Raw genomic sequence first — 22,567 nt, 5'->3', positions numbered from 1 at the left:
GGGATCATGACCTGAGCCGAAGGCAGCCGCTTAACCCACTGAGCCACCCAGGCGTCCTGCATCTTGCTATTCTTAATAAAACATAAAGATCTTCCTGAATTAACAGATCTATTATTTTTTTTAAAGATTGATTGATTGATTGATTTGACAGACAGAGATCACAAGTAGGCAGAGAGGCCGGCCAGCAGAGAGAGAAGGGGAAGCAGGCTCCCCGACGAGCAGAGGGCCCGATTCGGGGCTTGATCCCAGGATCATGACCCAAGCTGAAGGCAGAGGAACCCACTGAGCCACCCAGGTGCCCCAGATCTACTATTTTTAGTGACCATGTAATACTCTGAGGTGCTGATGCTGTGTTAACTAGGTCAGTTGAAGAGTACTTGCTTTGCTTCTCCTTGTTTGCACAAAGAACAATGCTGTGGTAAGTGCTCTTAGACCTCCACCATTAGAAACCTTTAAAAAATATTTTCAATGTGTTTTTTTTTTTAATATAAAATCTTCTATTGTTATGGGAAAGATTTCCCAAGCATAAGTTTTCCAGGTCAAGGGGGCTATGTGGTTTTTATTCTAAATAAATTATTTCCAGATTGCATTCACAGAAGTCTGTAACAATTTCCATCCCCAGTAGCCCCATATAAGAGTATGCTTGTCCCCAGATCCCTGGCAGCAAGAAGTTTAGCCTTATTTTTTCTTTGTTTAGACTTTTTTACTTCTTTTGATTATGGACATTTTCAATCTTGAAAGCAAATAGAATAGTATCATGAGCCTCCAGATACTCACGACTCAGCTTCAGCAATTATCAGCTTTCTGCCATTACTTAGCCTTCATTTTAATTTTTGCAAATTTATGGGCATAAAGTGATATACTTGTTACTTTTTAAAAATCTTGTTTTTACATTTCTCTCCTCATGATTTTGAGCACATTTTCACATGTTTGGAGTGGATCTTATGTAAGTTCTTATTCATAGCCTTTGCATATTTTTTGGTTGTTTTTCTTTTTCTTGCCAGTTTATAGGTGCAGTTTGTAGTATAGATGTTAATTCCTGTTTCTCTTGTCTTGCCAGTATTTTTCTAATCTGATGTTTGTTTATGGTATCTTTTGCCCTCCTAAGGTTTTTTATTTTTTAATTTTTATTTACTTATTTATTTGTTTTTAAAAGATTTTATTTTTTATTTATTTTATTTATTTGTCAGAGAGAGAGAGCATAAGCAGGGGGAGCGGCATGGCAGAGGGAGAAGCAGGCTCCCTGCTGAGCAAGGAGTCCAACATGGGACTTGATCCCAAGATCTGGGATCATGACCTGAGCAGAAGGCAGACACTTAACTGGTTAAGTCACCCAAGCATCCCTAAAGTGGTGTTTTTTTTTTTTTTTTAAATATTTCAAATATATCCGGGTTTTCTTTTCTCATTTCTCTTTTCCAGTTCTGTATTTTCTTTACTGCATAAGAAACTACCCACCATTACCAACACCAAATGTAAGCTGGTAAAATCACTTTGGAAAATTGCTTAGCAAAATCTACTGGAGCTGGACATACACATATCCCTAGCAGGTCTGTGCCTAAGGAGATAAGCAATAGAAATGCATAGATATGATCACCAAGAGACCTATGCAGGAATATTCATAACATTCCATAGTAGCCAAAAACCGGTAGGAAAAACATCAAATGCCCATCAAGGTCAATTGCCAGTACAATGAGGTAACTGGTAATTGTGGTAATTCATATAATGTAATATAATACAAGAAGGAGAGTGAACTACCAGTACATTTGGCTACATGGACAATCTCACAAAAATAATATTGAAAAAGGAACCAGACATAGAAGAGAACATATGGTATGATACCACTGGTATAAAAAAATCAGCATAACTCATTATGGTGTTACATGTCGGGATAGAAGTTACTCTAGAATGGGTCCTAGGCGACCCTCCTGGGGCTGCTGGCCGTGTCTTATTTCTTGATCCGTGTATGGGTCAAATAGATGCATTCTCTGTGTGATCACGATTTGTACACTTTTCTGTAAGTTTGATGTATTTTAATAGGAAACTGACAAGATCTACTTGAAAGCCTGTACACGCGTGTTTATAGCAGTTTTATTCATTACTCCCGAAACTGGAAGTAATCAAAATGCCCTTCAGTGTAAGTGGATAAATAAGCCATGTTGCCTCCAGATAAAAGAATATTATTCAGTGCTAAAAAAAATAATAAAATAAGCTATCAAGCCATGAAAAGACATGGTGGAAACTTAAATGCATATTACTAGAGAAGACCATCTGGGGTGTTGGTTAAGCCTCTGCCTTCAGCTCAGGTCATGATCCCGGGTCCTGGTATTGAGCCCCATATTGGGCTCCTTGCTTAGCAGGAAACCTGCTTCTCCCTCTACCTGCCACTCCCCCTGCCAGTGCTGTATCTCTCTCTGTCAAAATAAATAAATGAAAAAAATTTTAAAGATTTTATTTATTTATTTGGCAGAGAGAGATCACAAGTAGGGATAGAGACAGGCAGGCAGAGAGAGATGGGGAAGCAGGCTCCCCACTGAGCAGAGAGCCTGATGCAGGGCTCAATTCCAGGACCCCAGGGTCATGACCTGACCCAAAGGCAGAGGCTTTAACCCACTGAGCCACCCAGGCACCTACTAAATGAAATATTTTTAAAAATAAAATAAAGAAGGGAAGCCTGGGAGGCTCAGTCAGTTAAGCAGCTGTCTTCAGCTTGGGTCATGATCCCAGCGTCCTGGGATAGAGTCCCAAACCAGGCTCCTTGCTCAGCGGGGAACCTGCTTCTCCCTCTGCCTCTGCCTGCCTCTTCTATCTCTCTCTCTGACAAATAAATAAAATCTTTTAAAAAAATAAAATAAAATAAAGAAGGCCACCTGAACAGGTTGCATACTCTATGATTCCAACTATATGACATTCTGGAAAAGGCAAAACTATGGAGACAGTGAAAAGATCAGTGGTTGCCAAGGATTAAAGAGGAGAGAGTGGGGGGCACCTGGTTGGCTCAGTTGGTTAAGCATCTGATTCTTGGTTTCAGCTAAGTCCTGATATCAAACCCCACATCAGGCTCCATGCTCAGTGCAGAGTCTGCTTGTCTCTCCCTCTGCCCTTCCCCTTGCTCTCTCTCTCATAAAAAAATAAAAATCTTAAAAAAAAAAAAAAAAGTAAGAGGAGGGAGGGAATTATAGGCAGAATGCAGAGGATTTTTAGGACAGTGAAAATACTTTGTATTACTTTTTTTTTTTTAAGATTTTATTTATTTATTTCACAGACAGAGATCACGAGTAGGCAGAGAGGCAGGCAGAGAAAGAGAGAGAGAGGGAAGCAGGCTTCCTGCGTAGCAGAGAGCCCGATGCGGGGCTCGATCCCAGGACCCTGAGATCATGACCCGAGCCGAAGGCAGCAGCCCAAACCACTGAGCCACCCAGGCGCCCCACTTTGTATTACTTTTTAATGGTGGATACATACCATTATACGTTAGTCCAAACTCATAACATGTACAACCCAAGTGTGACCCCCAGTGTAGACTGTGGATGTTGGATGGTAGTGACGTCAGTGTGGGTTCATCGACTGTCACAAAGGTACCTCTCTAGTGGGGGACGTTGATAATAGGGGTAGCTTATGAATGTGTGGAGCAGAGGATATATAGGAGATCTCTGGACTTTCTACTCAGTTTTGCTGTGAATCTAAAACGGTTCTGAAAATTCAAATGTATGTTAAAGAAAGAGAGAAAGGTCACCGATGGAAGCTCCCTTTGCAGGTGGCACAGCACCAGGAACAAGAGTTGTTGAAACCCTGGACCACACACCTAAGACTAATGTAACATTGTGTCAACTAGACTTCAGTGTTTAAAAATGCAAATCCAAGAGGAAGAAAGAGAGGGAGAGAGAGAGATTTACTTTCTTTCTGATACGTAAATATTAATGCCAAGGCACTTACTAAATTTCCCATTGAGGGGGGCCTGGGTGACTCAGTCGGTTAAGCATCTGCCTTCAGCTCGGGTCATGATCTCAGGGTCCTGGGATCAAGTCCTATGTAAAGCTCCCTGCTTAGCGGGGAGCTTGCTTCTCCTTCTCCCTCTGCTCTCTCCTTGCTTGTGTGCTTTCTCTCTCTCTGTCCAATAAATAAATATAATCTTAAAAATAAATAAATTTCCCATTGAATTAAAATATCATCTTTGTCATTTATTAAATTCTCTCAAACACTGATATATATTTATGGATTCTCTGTTTGGTCCAACCGATATATTTCTCTATTTGTCAGTTCCCATGAGGAAATGACATTGATACTGTACTTTTATCAGGTATTCTGATAGCGGGTAACATAAGCACCCTTCCCATTTTTCTTTATTTTCACACTTTTCTCAACTATTCTCAGGCATTTAGTCTTGCATATGATCTTTATGTTAGCCAAGTTTTAAAAACCCTGGGTTAATAGAATTTCATTATACTTGGAACTAATTTGGAGAAAATTGACATTTTAATTATGTTAAATCTTCCCACACAGGGTCACATCTTTCCATTTGTTCACATTTCTGTTTTATATCCTTCATTAAACTTTATAGTTTTCCTCATAGAGGTCCTGTGACTTTCTAGTTAAATTCATTCCTAAGCATTTTCTTTTTATTGCTATCATGCTCAGAATATTTCACCCATTACTGTTTCTGTTTTCTCCCCTCTTTTGCTAGAATGGAGGAAGGCTATTGGTTTATGTATACTTGTCTAGAAGCGGAGCACATAATAGCACAAATTGATGTTGGAGAAGAAATGTAGCTTTATTTCTATATAACTCAATTTTACTTTTTATTTTAAGCTCCTTCTGTGGCAGGTGGAAGAAATTCAGCCCCATCTGTTTTCTCCCGGCTCTTTTTCAGGGTGGGTTTAAGTTCCACGGAGTTTACATAATGCCAAGAGGCAAGAGGGCACTGAGTCCTTGTCATCATCATTGCCCATCCCAGCTGGTATCTCCTGAGATGCCATGTGGTCTTGCCTCCGCCGTTGGGTCTGGTCTCTTGTCCTTATTAGTCTGCTGCATTGTTCCTCTTTCTTTTCTTTTTTTTTTTTTTTTAAGATTTTTAATGTAATCATTAGAGAGAGAGAGCACAAGCAGGGGGAGGAGCAGAGGGAGAGGGAGAAGCAGGCTCCCTGCTGAGCAAGCAGCCCCACGTGGGGTTCAATCCCATGACCTTGGGATCACAACCTGAGCAGAAGGCAGCCACCCAACCCACTGAGCCACCCACCGCCCCTGTTCCTCTCTCTTTACAAAGACTCTCTCCCCCCACCCCCTCTCTCCAGCTCCTCCTCAGGCATTTGGAAAACATTTTCCCACCTCTACATCACACTAGACGGTGGGAACCTCCCCAACACCCCCGTCCGCCCAGGCACAGCATGTGGTGTCTCCAGGGCTCACTACCTCTCCAGATACAATGCCCCTCTGCTCTTGATCCCACAAAGCTACACGGGAGCTAGTCCTTGGGTGACGAGGCTCTAGCAAGTTCTCACCCCCTACTCCTCCTTATTTTCCTTCTCTCTGAGCCTGGGGAGCGACTTTTCCACTTTTCTGCTCTCATTATTTATTCTCTCAGGTCTAGGTTCGTGTTCTGAAGTGTTCAAAAACAAAAGCTAAAAGAAGCTTTGTTTTCTCTCTGTCCCTCCTCTTTCCTTCTCAGAGGCAATAAATTCAGAGCAGCCTCGCCTGAAGAGAAGAGCTATCGGGGGGGAGAAGAAGCTCTGGAGGAAGGAAAACATCATTAGTGTTGGAACATAGTAGCCCCCTAAAGCATATAGGCATAGGGAAAAACAAAACACAGGAGGAACTATGACAGAATGTTAACAAAGGTACTCTGTTTCCAGGAGCTGGAACCATGAATGAACTTTCTTCTTCCTATTTATATTTTCCTGAATGTTACAAAGTCTCTACAATGTGCATTATTCATGTCATCACACACACAAATGATTTATTTGGGTTCATTTGTAGGCTGTCTATGCAAATTGAATGGATTTGCATGAGACATGACTATGTATCCAAGCATGAAGAACAAACACCATGTACATTTCAAAGCGGATGTTCAGTATACAAAATACAAAGCGTAAAGGAGGGCTCATTCACACCCTCAGGAGCTCAGGCTGGTTTCTAGAGTGACAAGCAATCACTTCTGTTAGGAAATTAGGACCACGTGGCCAATTGGGAGTATTGGAACAGCTAAGCTTGAAGGAATAACCACGTAAACCAAAGACTTTATGATGTACACGTTTCTAGAAGAGGCTTCTTGCCATGAGGCAGTTGGGTTTTCTAAGGCTGCATTTGATGAAAATGGGATGACAAGGTGCCTCAGATCAGGTAGGTTCTTAAAAACAGAGCCTGAGGCAGGGGTTCTGACTCAAGCTGAGGTTGCACCCTGGGAAGAACTCTCTAAGAGAAGGGGAGTGAGTGAAGGACAGGGACCTCCACAACCCAAATTGTACCTCAGAGTTGGTTCCAGCTTGAGGGAAAGGGGCCAGTCTTTTGTTTCCCCATGTCAGTCAGTCGCGGGTAGGAGGGCACAGGATGCTTCAGTCAGCCAAGGGCAAGTCTGTGGAGAAAGCAGGCACCTGTGAGCTCTCAGCAGCCCATCCTTGGAGCAGCAGAGGGATGGGGGTGCCAGCCTAGCAAGATAGGGTTACTTGGACAAGCCAAGGAAATCGAGAGTTAATCACAGCTTGGGTCTGGGGCATGTGCCACAGCAGGTGACAGTGAAGACCCCGGTGATGGTGGCGTATTTGGGGTGGAGGTGGAGGCTGTGGGCCAGCTAGCACACTCTTCTGTGACTGTGGGGGCATGCCCAGGAGGGCCAGGGATGACAGAGAGGCAGAGGCAGAGATGGGCAAAGCCGAGCTGCATGATCCTCAGATCAGCAGTGATTTTTACACCAGGAAGAAAGAGAAATGAATGAGCCCAAACGTGACAACTAAGGGGATCCCTGCAGGCTCTCTCTGATCCAAGTCGGGGAGGCCCGCCCGCAGCGAGGACTGGAACCACCACAGCAAGGAGTGCTGGATGCCGCCCTGTCTGGTATCGAAGGCATAGGAGGCTGTGCGTTCTGCAAAGACAGGTACTCTCTCTCTCCTGCCTCCCAGACTGCTTAATAGGTCAATATTTATTGAATGAATGAGTCCATCAGTTCATCCATATTGCACAGTCTGTCAATGAAAGATGCCCTAGCACAGTAACAAAGAGCACAAGCTCTGAGGGCAGACGTCTGACCTTGAATTCCAGTGCCCAGCCTCTGCTTTTCCATCGGTAGTGCTGGGACCGTTGAATAACGGGGAACGGATGCGGAGCGCTTGCTAGAGTACTTCGTGCGCGGGACCATCTGCATGAATGGCCTCGGCGGCTAACCTCCCCGCACTCTCTCTCTAGCAGAGTGACTGGGGGTGCCGTTGTGGGTGTGATGGGAAGGGCAGGTGGGGCGGGGGTGAGGGGGAAGGGCGGGACACCAGCTGAGCTTGCGCCCTGGCTACTGTGTACCAAGTGGCCCAGCCCAGGGCGGAGTCTCCTCCTACCTAGGCAGGGTCCTTGCTGTCCCCTGGAGGCTCTGAGGGACCCGCCATGGTGAGTGCAGCCGGGGGCTGCGGCCCATGGCCCCCACTCCGCCTCGGGCTCCTGCTCCAGCTCGTGGCGCTGCTCCGGTCGCCAGGGCCACAGGTGAGATATGGGGCGGCTGCGGGACCTCCAAGTTCTGGGCCTCCGACTGGGGGCGGGGGCAGCTGCTCAGCCATCGGGTTGAGGGTGGGGAGTGAGGCCACAGGAGGCGCCTTCCCCTCCTCCAGGTCCAGAGGGCCTCAAATCAGACCCTGGCCAGGAAAAGCCTCCTAGGTTTGAGGGCTTGCCAGGTGCCCCCACAAACACCCAGCTGGAGAAGTGCCAGCGTGGAAAGGCACTGAACAGGTGCCCCCTTCTGCAGTGTGGGGGTGCAGGTGGAGAGAACAGCCTGGACTGGGTGGGGGACCTCCTAAAAGTCCTGGGATCCCTGGTGGAGACACAGGGTCCACTTAAGTGTCCTCTGTCGAGAAATTCAGGTGGTTCGTGGCCAGTCTCCCTTACCCACACCTGGACCCTGGGTTCAGAACATCGGGGATAAATAACTAGGAGTTGTGGGGATCAGGTCCTGTCCTGCCAGCAGGTAAGAGTCCAGTTGTGCAGAAATGCAGGAAGAAGGCAAAGGCACCCAGAATAAAATCGACTTGTTCAGCCTGCAGTCCCCAGAATGGCAAACGGCATCGTGGTGGGTTCGCCGTTCACGCCGGATGCCTGCCCCGCATCCCGCTCTGGGTCCACCCGTGACTGCCGAGTAGGAATGCGAGACCAGGGTGGCCAGAGCAGGTGTTTCCAGAAAAAAATGAGAAAAACTAGAAAAGAGAAAAATTAGAAATCTTGATTTTAAAAAATGGAAATAGTTCCAATTGTAAAAATGGTTAGCTAATCAAAAACAAATGTGTAGGCATGAGGATGGTCAACCCACCTCAGCTGTGGGCAAGCTGTCTGCAGCTTCTTCTCAGACCAGAAAACAGGCTGCGAAAAGAGAGGGGCTAAGAGGCAGTTTTCCAACTCACCACCAAAACCACCGGCGTAGCTCCAAACCTGAGGGTCCCGGAGCAGGATGTGGCTTTTGCAGGGGTGTGGCTGGGCCACCCGGATGTTAGGGTTCCTGCTGGGCACTCAGCCTCACCCTGTTTGCTCAAGGAGGGGCTAGAGCAGGTGAGTTAGCCCAGCAGGGGCCCGATGCAAGGGCAGCTCCAGCCCTCCCTCCCTTGGCTGCCCCCAAGCCTTGGTCCAGAGGACCCCTAGGGCCTGGCACCAAAAGCAGCTGGATTGGTCTGGGGAGGCAGAAAGGGGTCATCCCAAGAAAGCCAGACAGTGTGGCAAATGAGTAGGGGACCAGGCCCTGTAATCAGAGGCTTGGTGGTTCAAGTACCCATTCTGTGTGGTCTCAGGCTCATTACCTACCCTGTATAAGTCTTAGTCTCTTACACAGTGCTGGGGACAAGAGCACTGGTCTTATTGGGAGGCTGTGAAGTCCTCTCATAAAGGCCCCCAGTCTTCTCTAGAAAACCAGAAAGCATTGAGTGGTGGGGAAGGGGAGGGACTTTAGAGAGCCCCCCAGCTCCCATCAAGGGGGGAGCCAGTCATGCTTCCTTCTTTGTCTGTCCCCTTCTGCGAGAAGGTGACTTGGTTTCCCACTTCAGGTCCAGACCCTCAGGCCAGAGAGCCTCCTGCTAGTGTCCACCCTGGACGGAAGTCTCCACGCACTGAGCAAGCAGACGGGGGACTTGAAGTGGACACTGAAGGGTGGTGAGCAGGGGGCAATCCCCTTCCTTCCTTGGACCTGTGACGTAGAAGATAAGTTTCTGGGATCTAGAATCCAGTAAGCCGGTGTCTGCAGGCAACTGGACCACTTCCCAGCTGTGTGGCCTTGGGAAAGTCACTTCCCCTCTCTGAGCCTCCATGTCCTCACCCATAAAACAGGGCCAAGGGTGATGACCCTACAGAGCTCTTTGGGAGGATTAAATTACATGCAGACGGATGTTTGGCTCGGTGTCTGGCTCACACTTAAGCACACAATGAACAGGAGCTAGGCTTATCAGCGGGGAGTTGGAGGAGGCTACTCACATTTCATGTCCCTGTGCCTGCAGATCCCGTCATCCAGGGGCCAATGTATGTCACCGAGTAAGTGAACCCGCGGTCTTTGAAGGAGAGGGGGTCTGGGAGATGCGGAAGCCACGGTTGTGTGGAGGGAGTTGGGTGGAGTGGGCATGGGGCCATGTTGGAAAGAAGGGAAGAGTTTGGCTGTGGAGCTCCGTGGTGCCTCCCACAGGGTGGGCTCCTACTAGCTGGGAAGATGGAGGGAACTGGGGTAGCCATGAACCCAGGGGATGTGTGTCTAACTCTCCCCCTGTTCTCCTCTGCCCCACAGGACAGCCTTTCTCTCAGACCCAGCTGATGGCAGCCTGTACGTCTTGGGGACCCAGAAACAACAGGGATTAATGGTGTGTTTCCTACGGTGTTTGGGGTAGAGAGAGAGCCTGGGCTTCTGTTAGCTGGAGCACCGAGGGGCTGCATGGTTGGTGTCTGAGGGTCCTGCAGGGGGCTCTCTGCAGAGGGCATTATGGGAAGGCTGTCCAGAGGTACCTGTTGAAAGGGGGTGGTGGGAGCAGCAGACTGTCAGGCCCCTGAGGGCATTACAGGGCTTCTTCAGAACGCTGGGGGCTTCAAGGGGGAAACTTCCATCAGTTAGCTTTTACCAAATAAATAGTCACCCTGAAACTCAATGGCTTAAAAATACCAGCCGTTGATTTAACTCACCATTTTATGGGATCACAGTTTTGGCTGGACTCCGCTGGGTGGTCTTGACTGAGCTTGCTCCGGCGTCTGTGGTCAGCTGGATGGCTGTCTTTCTGAAAGTTGGTTGGCGGTCGGCAGGCTTCTGAGAGGGACAGCTGGGCCAGGCATCACTCATCCTCATCAGGAGAGCTTGGGCTGTCCACGTGGTAGCGACAAGGGAACCAGAGAAAGGGCAAGGCCAGTGCACAAACCCTTGTCCAACTTTGCTTGTATCACCTTCGCTAACGTCTTGCCAGCCAAAGCAAGTCCTGTGGCCAAGTGCAGAGTCAAGCGGTGAAGAGAGAGATTCCACTTGGTTATGGACACGGCCGACAGGTCGCCTTACAAAGGGACATGCGCACAGGGGAGAGAAGGCATTCGTCTTCCGCAGCAGGACTCTGATGGGGGCTATCGAATAGCACTCTGGATTTGTCACAGGGAATGGGGTGGAATGTTTGTTAGAACTTTATCCCATCGGAAGCGTGCTGTGTGACAACAGCCAAGTTACTGACACTCTCTGGGAAATGAAAACGATACTGATTGCCTCTAGTGAACAGGTTGTACGTGTTTTTCTGCTCTTTCTCTTTCCTGGAAATGTTCCTTCTCAGAGGCTGCCCTTCACCATCCCTGAGCTGGTTCACGCCTCCCCGTGTCGCAGCTCTGATGGCGTCTTCTACACGGGTAAGCATCTCTCCAGTCCGCGGGTCCAAGTCCAGGAGAGTACCTCGTTATGGGGGGTGGGGGACAGCTGGGTACAGGACAGCAGGTAGCACACCCTGTCCCAGGCCATCTTGAGGGTTGGGCCACTTTCCACCTCCATAGGCCGGAAGCAGGATGCCTGGTTTGTGGTGGACCCTGAGTCAGGAAAGACACAGATGACACTGACCACAGAGGGTCCCTCTACCCCACGCCTCTACATTGGCCAAACACGTGAGTCATGTCCCAGCGGTGCCTGGCATTTGCTTTCCAAGTTGAATCCTGCCCAGTCAGTCTGCAAACACTGCCCTGAGCTGAGGGGACAGCGGTGACCCAGACAGATTGTGATCCTTGCAGACTCTGGCCTCCAGGACGGGTGCACAATGACATTCCGTGGGGTGGGTGTGGGAGGGATATTGCATGGCATTCGGTGGTCACCCTGCTTCTGGGCATTCGCAGAGTACACGGTCACCATGCACGACCACCGGACCCCGGCCCTGCGCTGGAACACGACCTACCGACGCTACTCGGCACCCCCCATGGACAGCTTGCCTGGAAAATGTGAGTGCTGCCTTTCCCTGGCTCCAGCTTTTGAGCAAGTTCTCCGATTCAGGGAACCCTTACCAAGCCTCACCACATTCTGAATGACACGCCCTTGGTGGACGACCCTAAGTGACCCCCCTCAACCCCAGCCAGACCCTCCTTTACCCCGAGCCGTCTTTAACATCCTCACTTTTCCATACTCCAAAGGAGCTAAGCCAGGTAACCCTGTGTGGCCCCTGTTGTCCTGAGTGACCCCAAGCAACCCACAAACACTCTGATGGGTCCTCACTGACCCTCAAAGTTGAACAACTCCCAAGAGATGACCCTAAGTGAACTCCCCCAAGATTAACCTCCCCCGGGTAATTCTGACCACCCCCTTGATATCATGACCATCCCATCCAATGGCCTGAGTGACCTTACAGGGGTCCCCAAGCCACCCTTTACCCCGACTTCATCTTGCATGGAACCCACACAAGTAACCATAACTTACCCCAGCTGACCCCCCCAGCGCCCCTGACTCATCCCCTTCTCACCCAGCATGACTCCCAAGTGACCCACCTGCCTCCAGACCACCTGATCATCTCCTGGGTGACCTCAATCAGACCATGGCTGACTACCCCACATTCTAAGTGACCTCTCTCAAGTGACCTGGACTGAGTCACACACCTAAGTCCGTTCTGGATGATCCTGTGTGACCCCCATATCTTACATAGCTCTCCTGTTGACCCTGACTGATCCCCTGATGGAACAAGGTGACCCGATACACTCTGACTGAGCTTCCCATGTCCTTCTTACCCTCCAGGGGAACTCACCTGACCCCCACACATGTGGGTGCCCTCCTGATGGCCTACCCTCGAGGAATTCCCCCCACCCCCCAAGATGCTCTGAGATGCCTCAGGTCAGAGCTCCTTGCCCACACCTCCCTGGGGTCTTTCTTGCAGACATGAGCCACCTGGCATCCTGCGGGATGGGCCTCCTGCTCACTGTGGACCCAGGAAGCGGGGTGGTGCTGTGGACACAGGACTTGGGCATGCCAGTGATGGGAATCTACACCTGGTACCAGGACAGCCTGCGCCAGCTGCCCCACCTCACGTTGGCTCGGGACACCCTGCATTTCCTCGCCCTCCGCTGGGGCCACATCCGACTGCCTGCCTCAGGCCCTCAGGACACGGCTACTGACTTTTCCACCTCAGACACTCCACTCCTGTAGGTGCCCATCCCTGGGGACTGTGGAGGAGCCCCCTGGGCGGATTGGATGTTTAAGCATGACACACCTATACAGCTGAACCAGGAGCCAAAATATTTCAAACTGGTTATTTACAAAACTGATTGGCAAATAATCAGTGCCCAGTGCCCAGCACCCCCCACAGTGTCCCCAGGACATTCGGGATCGCCTTCTATTTGCCAACTCTAGGGCAAAATTGGCCTACAGGGGGCCTCTGGGTCTCCACTCCAGTGAATGGATGGTGCTTGTTCTGTGTGGCAGGTGCTGTGCCTTAGTGACTGTTAAAGACAAACCTTTTCCCTTTCCCTATAGTACTGAATGCTTTAGAGTCCCCATCTTAGGGGACAAAGAGACAGGCTGGGAAAATAACGGATCATCCATTCATTCAGTACACAAATATTAATTGAGCACTTACTGTGTATTAGTTACCTGTCAGGCTCTGGAAGTACAATAATACAGCCCGTGTTCTTACCTACAGAGATCTTAGAGTCTATTGTGGAAGATGGGTGTGTAAGAGGATAATCGTAATAGGTATGATAGAGAATGATAAAAGAGAAGTATAGATTTGCCATGGCAATGTATAGGAAGGTTACCTAAATTGAGACTGGGGGCAGGAGGCAGTCCTGGAAGGCTTCCTGGAAGAAAGGACATCTAAATTGAAACCTGAAGGATGAGTAGAAAGCAAGAGAGAGAGAGAGAGAGAGAGAAACCGAGCATGCACATGGCAGCCAGGGAACAGAAATTAAATAAGTCTGGAACATAGATCTGAGCATGGAATAAGGTCAGAGGGTGTTAAGCAGGGATCTTGTAGGATCATTGAAATGTTTGGACATTTTCTCCTAAGGCTAAGGAAAAGACATTGGATGGTTTTAAGCAAAAAAGTGATTAGATCATCTTTTCATTTTAGAAAGACAACTCTGGTTGCAGTGTGGAGAACATCATAGAGTGGTAGAGCAAGGAAGTGTCCATGCATAGAATACTGCATTAGTTCAGACATGAGATGAAGGCCCTTTGGAATAAGGTGGAAATGCTAGAAATGGAATAGAGTGGAAAGTAAGAGATATGAAGGGGGAAAAACAGTAAGAATTTGGTGATCAGGGAATTTGGCGGTTGTGGGCAAGGAATCAAGGTCTGTGAGCAAGTGCTCAGGTTTCTAGAAGCACATAAGTGCTGTCCTTTTCAGAAGTAGGGAGCTCTAGAGGAGGAAGGGGATGTAAGGAATGAAGTGCCAAGTTCATACTTAGAAAACTGAGCTCTTGAAAAAGGTCTGGGCTAGACACAGATTTAGAAATCGTGACTCTAGAGTTTGTATCTGTTAGCTTCTGCCACATAACAAAGTACTCCCAAAACCTAGAGCTTAAAAACAATGAACATTAGTTATTTTTCAAGATGCTGTGAGTCAGGGACGCCTGGGTGGCTCAGTGGGTTAAGCCACTGTCTTCGGCTTGGGTCATGATCCCAGGGTCCTGGGATCGAGCCCCAAATCAGGCTCTCTGCTCAGCAGGGAGCCTGCTTCCTCCTCTCTCTCTGCCTGCTTGTCATCTCTCTCTGTCAAATAAATAAATAAAATCTTTAAAAAAAAAAAAAAAAAAGATGCTGTGAGTCAGCTGGGTGGTTTTCTGATGTGGGAAATCTGGTGGCTTGGCTGAGTCTGGATAGTTTAAGATGACCTCTTTCAACTCTATCATAAATTGGTGGAATATTTGGCCTAGGGTGTCAAAGGAGGTCCTCTCGTGCCCCAGCAGGCTAGCTGAGCCCTTCTCAAGCCACTGTTTATGATATATTTGCTATTGTCTCATTCTCCAAAGCAAGTCACATGGTTAAGCCCAGAGTCAGTGTCGGAGAGCACAACACAAAGACACAGGTACAGTGGGAACTGAAACTGCCCACCACCATCACTCATCCTTCTTCCCTTTCTCTTCTCCCTCACTAGGATGACACTGTACGTGGGGAAGGATGAAACTGGCTTCTATGTTTCTAAAGCACTGGTTCATGCAGGGGTGGCCCTAGTGGTAAGAAGGGGTCTCTGAGGGGGCTGGAAAGAGGGGATGGGGTAGGAGAGGAGCTCCTTCATGACTCTCTATCTTCTGCCACAGCCTCGTGGACTGACCCTGGCCCCCATGGATGGCCCCACCACAGAAGAAGTGACACTCCAAGTCTCAGGAGAGCGGAAGGGCTCACCTAGCACTGCTGTCAGATATCCCTCAGGCAGTATAGCCCTTCCTAGCCAGTGGCTGCTCATCGGTGAGATTCTCCTGGCTCAAATTTTTGAGTAGATGAAGGGCCTATGAGCCCTGCTTCTGAGCTGGAAGGTTGATGTCACCTTCAGCCAGCTGACCTTTGCTCTGCCCCTTAGGATACCATGAGCCACCCCCAGTCCTGCATACCACCATGCTGAGGGTGCATCCCACCCCACAGAGTGGGACTGCTGAGAACAGACTCTCAGAAGACACACAGGCCCCCACCCTCTTCCTGGAGGTCAGTGCTGGAAGGGCAGAGGACATGGTGGGGCTGGGGGGCTTGGCAGGTTGGGAGGGCAGCTATTGGACCTTTCCCTCAGGCTTCTAGGAGTACATCTGGGCATGGGTCAACTGACATCACACAATCTCCTGGAAGAAAAACATACATATATGTTGTTATTGCCAGAAACCTATTAGAAGTATCAAAGGATATTGGTTATCTAAATTGTGAAATAAGGATCACAGTTCTAATTTTTCAGTGTATAAATTACAGAATATTTCTCAAGGAAATGTAAACAGAAAAACTACAAGACCATGCTCTACTGGGAGAGGGTTGGGCAAGAATCACTAGTGGTTCAGGGTTAGAACAGCCATGACCTGCTCCCTCTCCCTCTGCCCCTACCCCCACCCCACTCTCTTTCACTCTCAAATAAACAAATACATCTTTTAAAAAAAGAGAGAAGAAGGATGGAAGGAAGGAAAAACAACAACAACAACAACAACAACAACAAACAAACAAACTTTTTGAAAAACCCTAGCCATGAGGTGGAGCAGTAATTCTCAAATCTGGTTGCTCGTTAGAGTAACTGGGAAGCCCACTCAGTCCCCACTGAACTGGAGATGGATATCTGAATTTTTTGGTGATTTCCCAAGAGTATCTGTGTTTTTTAGTGATGCCAAAGCTTCCTACCCCCAGTCGCCCCAGATGCTGGTCACCAGCTAGTTTTGGAAGACCACGCTCCTGGGACACCATGATGCTTCAGCACCATGGAGAGCACCCAGACTCCTGCCCGGCATCATACTGGGTGATGGAGAAGGGTTAGGGTTTCTATAGTAGAAGGGTTAGGGTTTCCATAGTGTGCTAAGAGTGAAAGCTCCTTTGTCCTCAGCTCCTGAGCCTGAGCCGTGAGAAACCTTGGAACCTGGAGATGCATCCCGAAGAGAAAACCCCAGACTTGTATCCAGGGCTGGGACCCCAAGACCTGTTGGCAGCTAGCCTCACTGCTGTCCTCCTGGGAGGATGGATTATTTTCCTAATGAGGCAGGTAGGCCTATCACCCCTGACCTCAAATCTGTCTTAAGGTTTTCCTTGGGGGAACCCTGCCCCTCCTCTCCAAGACCACTCAGTAGCTCTCTCTCTCACCCAGCTCTGATTCTATCCCCCGTCTTTCTCCCAGCAGCTCCCTGGGCCTCTGCTACTATGTTCTGTATGTTCTTGGTCTGGTGCCAGGCTGTCTCAGGCACGACTGCTGGGCACCACCACAGCAGGACCTGACCATGGCTGAGTCCTCTTGTGCCCTGTATTTCAGCAGCAACAGCTGGTGGAGAAGGAGCAGCAGACCCTCTTGGCACCAGCAGACCATCCTCACATCTCACAGAATGCTCAGCCCCCACCATCAGGGGCCACCCCCCAGGGCCAGAAGAAGAAGAGCCTTCCAAGCCCCTCAGAGCAAGCCCAGGCAGTCGAAGAACCAGAAGGTGAGCTTAAGTGAACAGGAAAGGGCAGAGTCAGGCACAGAGAAAAGATGGGGCAGATTTAGCTTCAAAGTTGTTTATTAGAAGTCACTATAGTACAGTGCTTAAGCCTGAGTAATAAGAGAGGATTTACAGCCTCCTAGAAGTTAGAGCCTCCTAGAGTTAAGCACTCTAGAAATGTCTGCCATCATTGTTACCTTCAAGGACTCTCCAGCACAGACAGAACTGGGTATAGATCTAACTCCACTAGCTGTTCACTTTGACAGGTTGCCTTCCTCCTCTGAGCTTTGATTTTCTCATCTGTCAAATGGGAGTAACAACACCCACCTCACTGTATCACCTCATTATGAGAAGTTACCGGTATCATTATTATTAAATCAGTCTTAGGTGACGTTAATAATATTTGTGTTAGTTTAACATCATATTTGGTGACGGTACCAGTAAATTACCTAAGTCTAATTTTTTTCCTTTGTTTCTCTCTTTAGGACTTTTTACTTTCAAACATTTCTCTTTTGTCAATTAGACCTTATAAATTAACTAGCCCTTTCAAGCTCCCCCTAGTATCTGAGGATGGCCCCAGGGGGCCTTTTCCATGCTCTTTTTGGTCAGCCAGGCTATTTCTCCTGCTTCTTTGGCTCTGGGCTGGACTGGCCTTCAGTCCTTTGCATGAGCTGCTGCTGGCACCTCCTGGTCTCTGCTCAAACCACTGCCTCATGCTGTTGTCCCCTTAACTCAGGCTGAAGTCCGCCCCACTCTTGGCCTGATGCTTCAGTGCTGCTCCCCACATCCACTCTGTTTACCCTGCCCCTGCATAGACAGAGCAGCTCCCCTTCCTGAGGGGCTGGCTCTTCTCACAGGTACCCACCGCACCTGCAAAGGTGCCTGAGCCCCCAAGGGGTTGCAGCTCTTGTCACTTTACTGGCCCTGGGGGCGGGGGGTTCCCTTAATACTCACTCCCTGCACCCTGAAACACTCGTCTCCTGGGGTCTTCAGACTCGAGTTGGATCTTTCCCCAGACAGGCCACACTCCATCTTTTCCCAAAATGGCTCTCGTCTAAGCACCCTGTTGTTCTTCCTGAGATTGTGCTCCATTCGCCCCTCACCACCAGAGTCTGTCAGAGTCCAGCAACTCCGTCCCTGCCTTCTGAGCTTCCCATCTGTGTCTCCAGGCCCTGAGCGCAGCCACTCCTGAGGGCTCCGGGTACACAGATCTACGTTACTGCCTGTATCTTGAGAGATGAGAGTGAAGTTTCCCTAAAATAATCCGGAGCAATGCTAAGGAACAGCTCGGTACTTTTCTCACTGATCTTGGTGCAGATTCTCATTTGCTTTTCCTAGAGCTAGATGCAGAGACAGAAGTGGGCAGCCCTTCCAGAGTAGAGTGTTCTCGGGGCTACCACACTGTACAACTCTTGGGGCACAATGTATGTTTATCTGTATGCATGATGTCCCTCGGAGCTGAGCAGGGCACAGCCTGGCCAGACATGCGTGGGTCGTTGTGAGGGGTGTCTCACAAGCTACCCAAAGGGAAGAGCAATAACTGTCCAAGCCTATAAACCTCTGCCTGCCTGCACCAACCCCATCCTTCTTATTAGGAAACCAAGGCATTCTGGGGGCTCCCTGGTCCCCTAGAACAAACTCTGGGACAGCTTTGCATCCAAATGCCCATTGCTGCTCTGTCCTATCCTGGGGGGTCAGTCTTTCCTGGAACTGCACTCACCCTCACCATACTGACAGTTGCCAAGCCCACCTTCCTATCTGAAGCCAATTCCTCAGTGAAAAGGGTTTGTTATTAACTGGCGGAGGTGGAGAGAGTGGCAGAGGAAGTAAAGAAAGAAATATGGGCAGAAAATGCCAGAAGAGGGAGAAGGATAAGGAAGATAATATAGCAGCCATCGTGCACACAGATGAGAGCAGCGTAATCTATGGTAACGCTGTGTGGGATCATCAACACGAGTCCCACTTTACAAATGAGAAAGCCGAGGACACAGAGGTTAAGTCACTTCCCAAACACACACAAGGAAGCGGCAGCCCCAGGCTGGGCATGAAGGGTGGGAGACCAGAGAAAGGTGGAGGCGGTGGTGGGTCGGGACTGAGCAGCCGCTCCCTGAGACTGTGCCTCTCCTCTCCCCTCAGCTGAGCAGCTTACCGTGGTGGGCAAGATTTCCTTCAACCCCAAAGACGTACTGGGCCGTGGGGCAGGTGGGACGTTCGTTTTCCGGTGAGTAGGTAACCAGAAGCTGGGCTGGACATGTGACTCTCACAGCACTTTGGGGGTCCTTCGGTGGGGCCAGTCTTTCAAAGGCTCCCAGAGACGGGTACAGAGAGGAACCTTTTCTTTCGACTTCCTTCTCTGAACTCCCCAGGGGCCAGCTGGAGGGGCGGGCAGTGGCTGTGAAGCGGCTGCTCCGGGAATGCTTTGGCCTGGTCCGGAGGGAGGTCCAGCTGCTGCAGGAATCGGACAGGCACCCCAATGTGCTCCGCTACTTTTGTACCGAGCGGGGACCCCAGTTCCACTACATTGCCCTAGAACTCTGCCAGGCCTCCTTGCAGGAGGTAAGCCAGAGCTCGGGGGTGGTTGGGTGGTAGCGGGGGTCCCAGGTTGCACAATGATGCTCTGTCCCCTCTTCAGTACGTGGAAAAACCAGAGCTGGAGCGCTGGGGCCTGACGCCCTTGATGGCGCTGCAGCAGCTGATGTCCGGCCTGGCACACCTGCATTCCCTACACATAGGTAGGCCCTGCCCCTGCCTCTGCTTCCATCCTGCCCTCCAGCCCTAGCCCTGCTTTTCCCCACAGCCCTGCTCAGCTATGCTCTGCTCTTAGTGCACCGGGACCTGAAGCCGGCCAATGTCCTCATCGCCGGGCCTGATGGCCCTGATGGCACAGGCAGGGTGGTGCTCTCAGACTTCGGCCTCTGCAAGAAGCTGCCTGCTGGCCGCTATAGCTTCAGCCTCCGCTCGGGCATCCCCGGCACGGAAGGCTGGATGGCCCCCGAGCTCCTACAGCTCCTGCCCTCTGACAGTCCTGTGAGTCCTTCCCTGGCCCCGTGCCTCTCCTGCTGTGGCCAAGCCTATTTCTTCATCTGTAAAGTGGCGTAGTTCATCCCTTCTTACCTAGAGCAGTGGCTCTTATCCAGGGACTATTTCACTGTCCAGGGGGCATTGGGCACTGTCTAGAGACACTCTTAGTTGTCACACCTGGCAGGGGAACCAGTCACCTGGTGGATAGCGGCCTGGGATGCTGCTAAACATCCTACAATGCACAGGACAGTGCCCCATATTGTGTTGTAGGGAGGTGCAGTGTTGGAGCATCCGGCCCCAAATGTCAATAGTACGAGGGTTAAGGAATCCTGAGCTAGAAAAGGGTTTTCAGTCTGCATAGTGCTGCAGAATCATTGGCAACCTTAAGTGAGTTAGAAGCCCAGGCCCCACATCCAGTGATTCTGACCAGACTAGCCTGGAGCAGGTGATTCTAATAGGTAGCCAGGGAAAACCACTGGTGTCCAGGGTTTGGGGAGCACCAGAGGAACGAATATAGTTGAAGCCCAGAGAAGTGTCTGACCCCCAGAAACCCCAGGATTATGGATTTCTGAGTTGTCAGTGTGTGGGTGGAAGATGAAATTGTACACACAGATGAGAGCGCAGGAAAGGTCAGTCGCTTGGCAAAGCCACGTCTAAATCACGAGAAAGCAGGAAGTGGCCACCCGGAGACCCAAGGACTAAAGGATCTGATGTTTTGAACTTGTACAGATTTTAATTAGTGGCCAGTATTTTAACTTTCAGGAAATTCCACATAACAATCTTGATTTTGGATCCTTTGGAAAAATCACAGCTCTGCACATGGGAGAGTCCCCTGGAGACCATAAGGTCTCAATGCCACTTCATTCCCTCACACCCGGTCAGCCTCACTCGCTTCTGTTACCTGCTATGTAGGCCTGGAGGAATGCAGCTTGCACACGTGCACTAGCAGCTCAGGAGGGCAAAGATTTTGGACGAACACCGTGGGCCCTTTCCAGTGGTGTAGAAGGCGGGAGGTCTCAGGTCGAGGAGATGGTGCTCAGGAAGCATCCTTGAGTTCTAGTCTGAACCAAAGCCTTGGCTAACATAACAGCTTGTGGGAGAATTGAATCTGGCAGGCTTCCCGGAAGCAGAGACTGCCTCCTCATGTTGGTCTCTCTGGCCCCCAGACAAGCGCAGTGGACATCTTCTCTGCAGGCTGTGTGTTCTACTACGTGCTTTCTGGTGGCAGCCACCCTTTTGGAGAGAGTCTTTATCGCCAGGCCAACATCCTTGCAGGGACTCCCAGCCTGACTCACCTGGAGGAAGAGGCACATGGTGAGGGGGGATGGGGCCTGGCAGGGAATGGAGGAAGCAGGGCATGGGGCTGGGCGGGCCTGAAGCCATCCCCCCCGACTCTCCATTTGCCCCTACAGACAAGGTGGTTGCCAGGAACCTGGTGGAGGCCATGCTGAGCCCCCTGCCCCAGGCCCGCCCCTTGGCTCACCAGGTGCTAGCCCACCCCTTCTTCTGGAGCAGAGCCAAGCAGCTCCAGTTCTTCCAGGTCAGAGGGAAGTCTTGGGGATGGCCCCAAGTTTGGGTACTGAGTGATAAAGAGGAATCCAGAGTGGCTGGGAAAAGAGACTTGTCTGCCTGTTCCAGAAAGCCCAGCTCCTTCTCTGAACCAAGCTTGGGCCTAGGCACCTATACGATGCCATGCCGGCCCTCCACGGTCTGCTCACGACCAGACTTCCCAGCCCCAGGCTCCACCCCACACCCCTACCTACCCCCAACCCCCCAGCCCCCCATAACACATGCGCCATGCCATTCAACCCTAGTTGTCACTCATGCTACAATGGTACCCAGATAGCCCATCCCACTTATGTGACCTTGAGCAAGGGACTTGGTGCCTCTGAGCCTGCTTGCTCATCTGTAAAATGAGGACCAGTACCTACCTCACTGGTTGATGAAGACCTAGCAGGTAACATGGAGACAAGGCACTGGGAAGCTGTACTCGAGGGGCAACAATCCTTTCCTAAACCAAGAAGCTTTTGCCGTTTTGCTCCCCCAAGCCATAGGACACTCCTGGGCCTTGGCCTCTGAAACTGGTCATAAGGCTCAAGAGCTCTGTTGGATCCTAGGACGTCAGCGACTGGCTGGAGAAGGAGTCTGAGCGAGGGCCCCTGGTGGCGGCGCTGGAGGCGGGGGGCTCCACGGTGGTCCGGGGCGACTGGCACAAGCACATCTCTGTGCCGCTCCAGACAGGTAGAGGCCGGCCTTGGGCTGGGGCTGCCAGAGGGAGGGGAATCCAGTGGGGGCAGCCTTGCCAGAGTTTCCTGCCCACAGATCTGAGACGGTTCCGGACATATAAGGGGACGTCAGTGCGAGACCTGCTCCGTGCTCTGAGGAACAAGGTGTGCTCTAGGGTCTGCGTGGGGCCTGGGTCACAGGGCATCCTGGTCATGGCTAAGCAGGGCCCTCTCGCCCTTCCTCCAGAAGCACCACTACAGGGAGCTCCCGGTGGAGGTCCGGCAGGCACTCGGCCATGTCCCCGACAGCTTCGTCCAGTACTTCACGGCCCGCTTCCCACGGCTGCTGCTCCACACGTACGGTGCCATGAGGAGCTGTGCCTCCGAGAGCCTCTTCCTGCCCTACTACCCACCGGCCTCAAGGGCCGGGAAGTCATGCCCAGCCGGGAGGTGAGGCCGCCAGACCAGGAGTGGGGTCCATGGCTGAGGCCAGCCTTGGTGTCTTGGCAGCCCAGGGCTTCTGGAGCAAAGTCGTGTCCAGAGCCCAGAAACCAGGCACTCTCAGGGATTAC

The 22,567-nt window shown here is 50.5% G+C and overlaps 1 protein-coding gene across 3 annotated transcripts; it reads left to right on the top strand.

The window, feature by feature from the left end:
- The first annotated feature begins 7,560 nt into the window (after window positions 1–7,560).
- ERN2 (endoplasmic reticulum to nucleus signaling 2) lies at window positions 7,561–22,496 on the top strand. 3 transcript variants are annotated; one of them, XM_032326944.1, is made up of 22 exons: window positions 7,561–7,674; window positions 9,216–9,321; window positions 9,663–9,696; window positions 9,944–10,016; window positions 10,959–11,031; window positions 11,173–11,280; window positions 11,506–11,607; window positions 12,531–12,795; window positions 14,748–14,826; window positions 14,911–15,058; window positions 15,171–15,292; window positions 16,164–16,319; window positions 16,584–16,752; window positions 18,886–18,970; window positions 19,116–19,305; window positions 19,382–19,481; window positions 19,574–19,776; window positions 20,937–21,084; window positions 21,183–21,310; window positions 21,888–22,011; window positions 22,093–22,160; window positions 22,243–22,496. In XM_032326944.1, exons 1-22 carry the CDS (start codon window positions 7,579–7,581, stop codon window positions 22,447–22,449), a joined length of 2,784 nt encoding a protein of 927 aa, XP_032182835.1. In that variant the 5' UTR covers window positions 7,561–7,578; the 3' UTR covers window positions 22,450–22,496. The 3 variants fall into 3 exon arrangements, with proteins under 3 accessions (XP_032182835.1, XP_032182836.1, XP_032182838.1); XM_032326945.1 differs by lacking the exon at window positions 9,663–9,696 and having other exon boundaries at window positions 9,194–9,321; XM_032326947.1 differs by lacking the exon at window positions 9,663–9,696 and having other exon boundaries at window positions 7,587–7,674.
- The last annotated feature ends 71 nt before the right edge of the window (window positions 22,497–22,567 follow it).

This window comes from Mustela erminea, chromosome 20 (assembly GCF_009829155.1).
Source record: "Mustela erminea isolate mMusErm1 chromosome 20, mMusErm1.Pri, whole genome shotgun sequence".
Lineage (NCBI taxonomy): Eukaryota > Metazoa > Chordata > Mammalia > Carnivora > Mustelidae > Mustela > Mustela erminea.
This window is presented reverse-complemented; position numbering and strand designations above follow the sequence as displayed.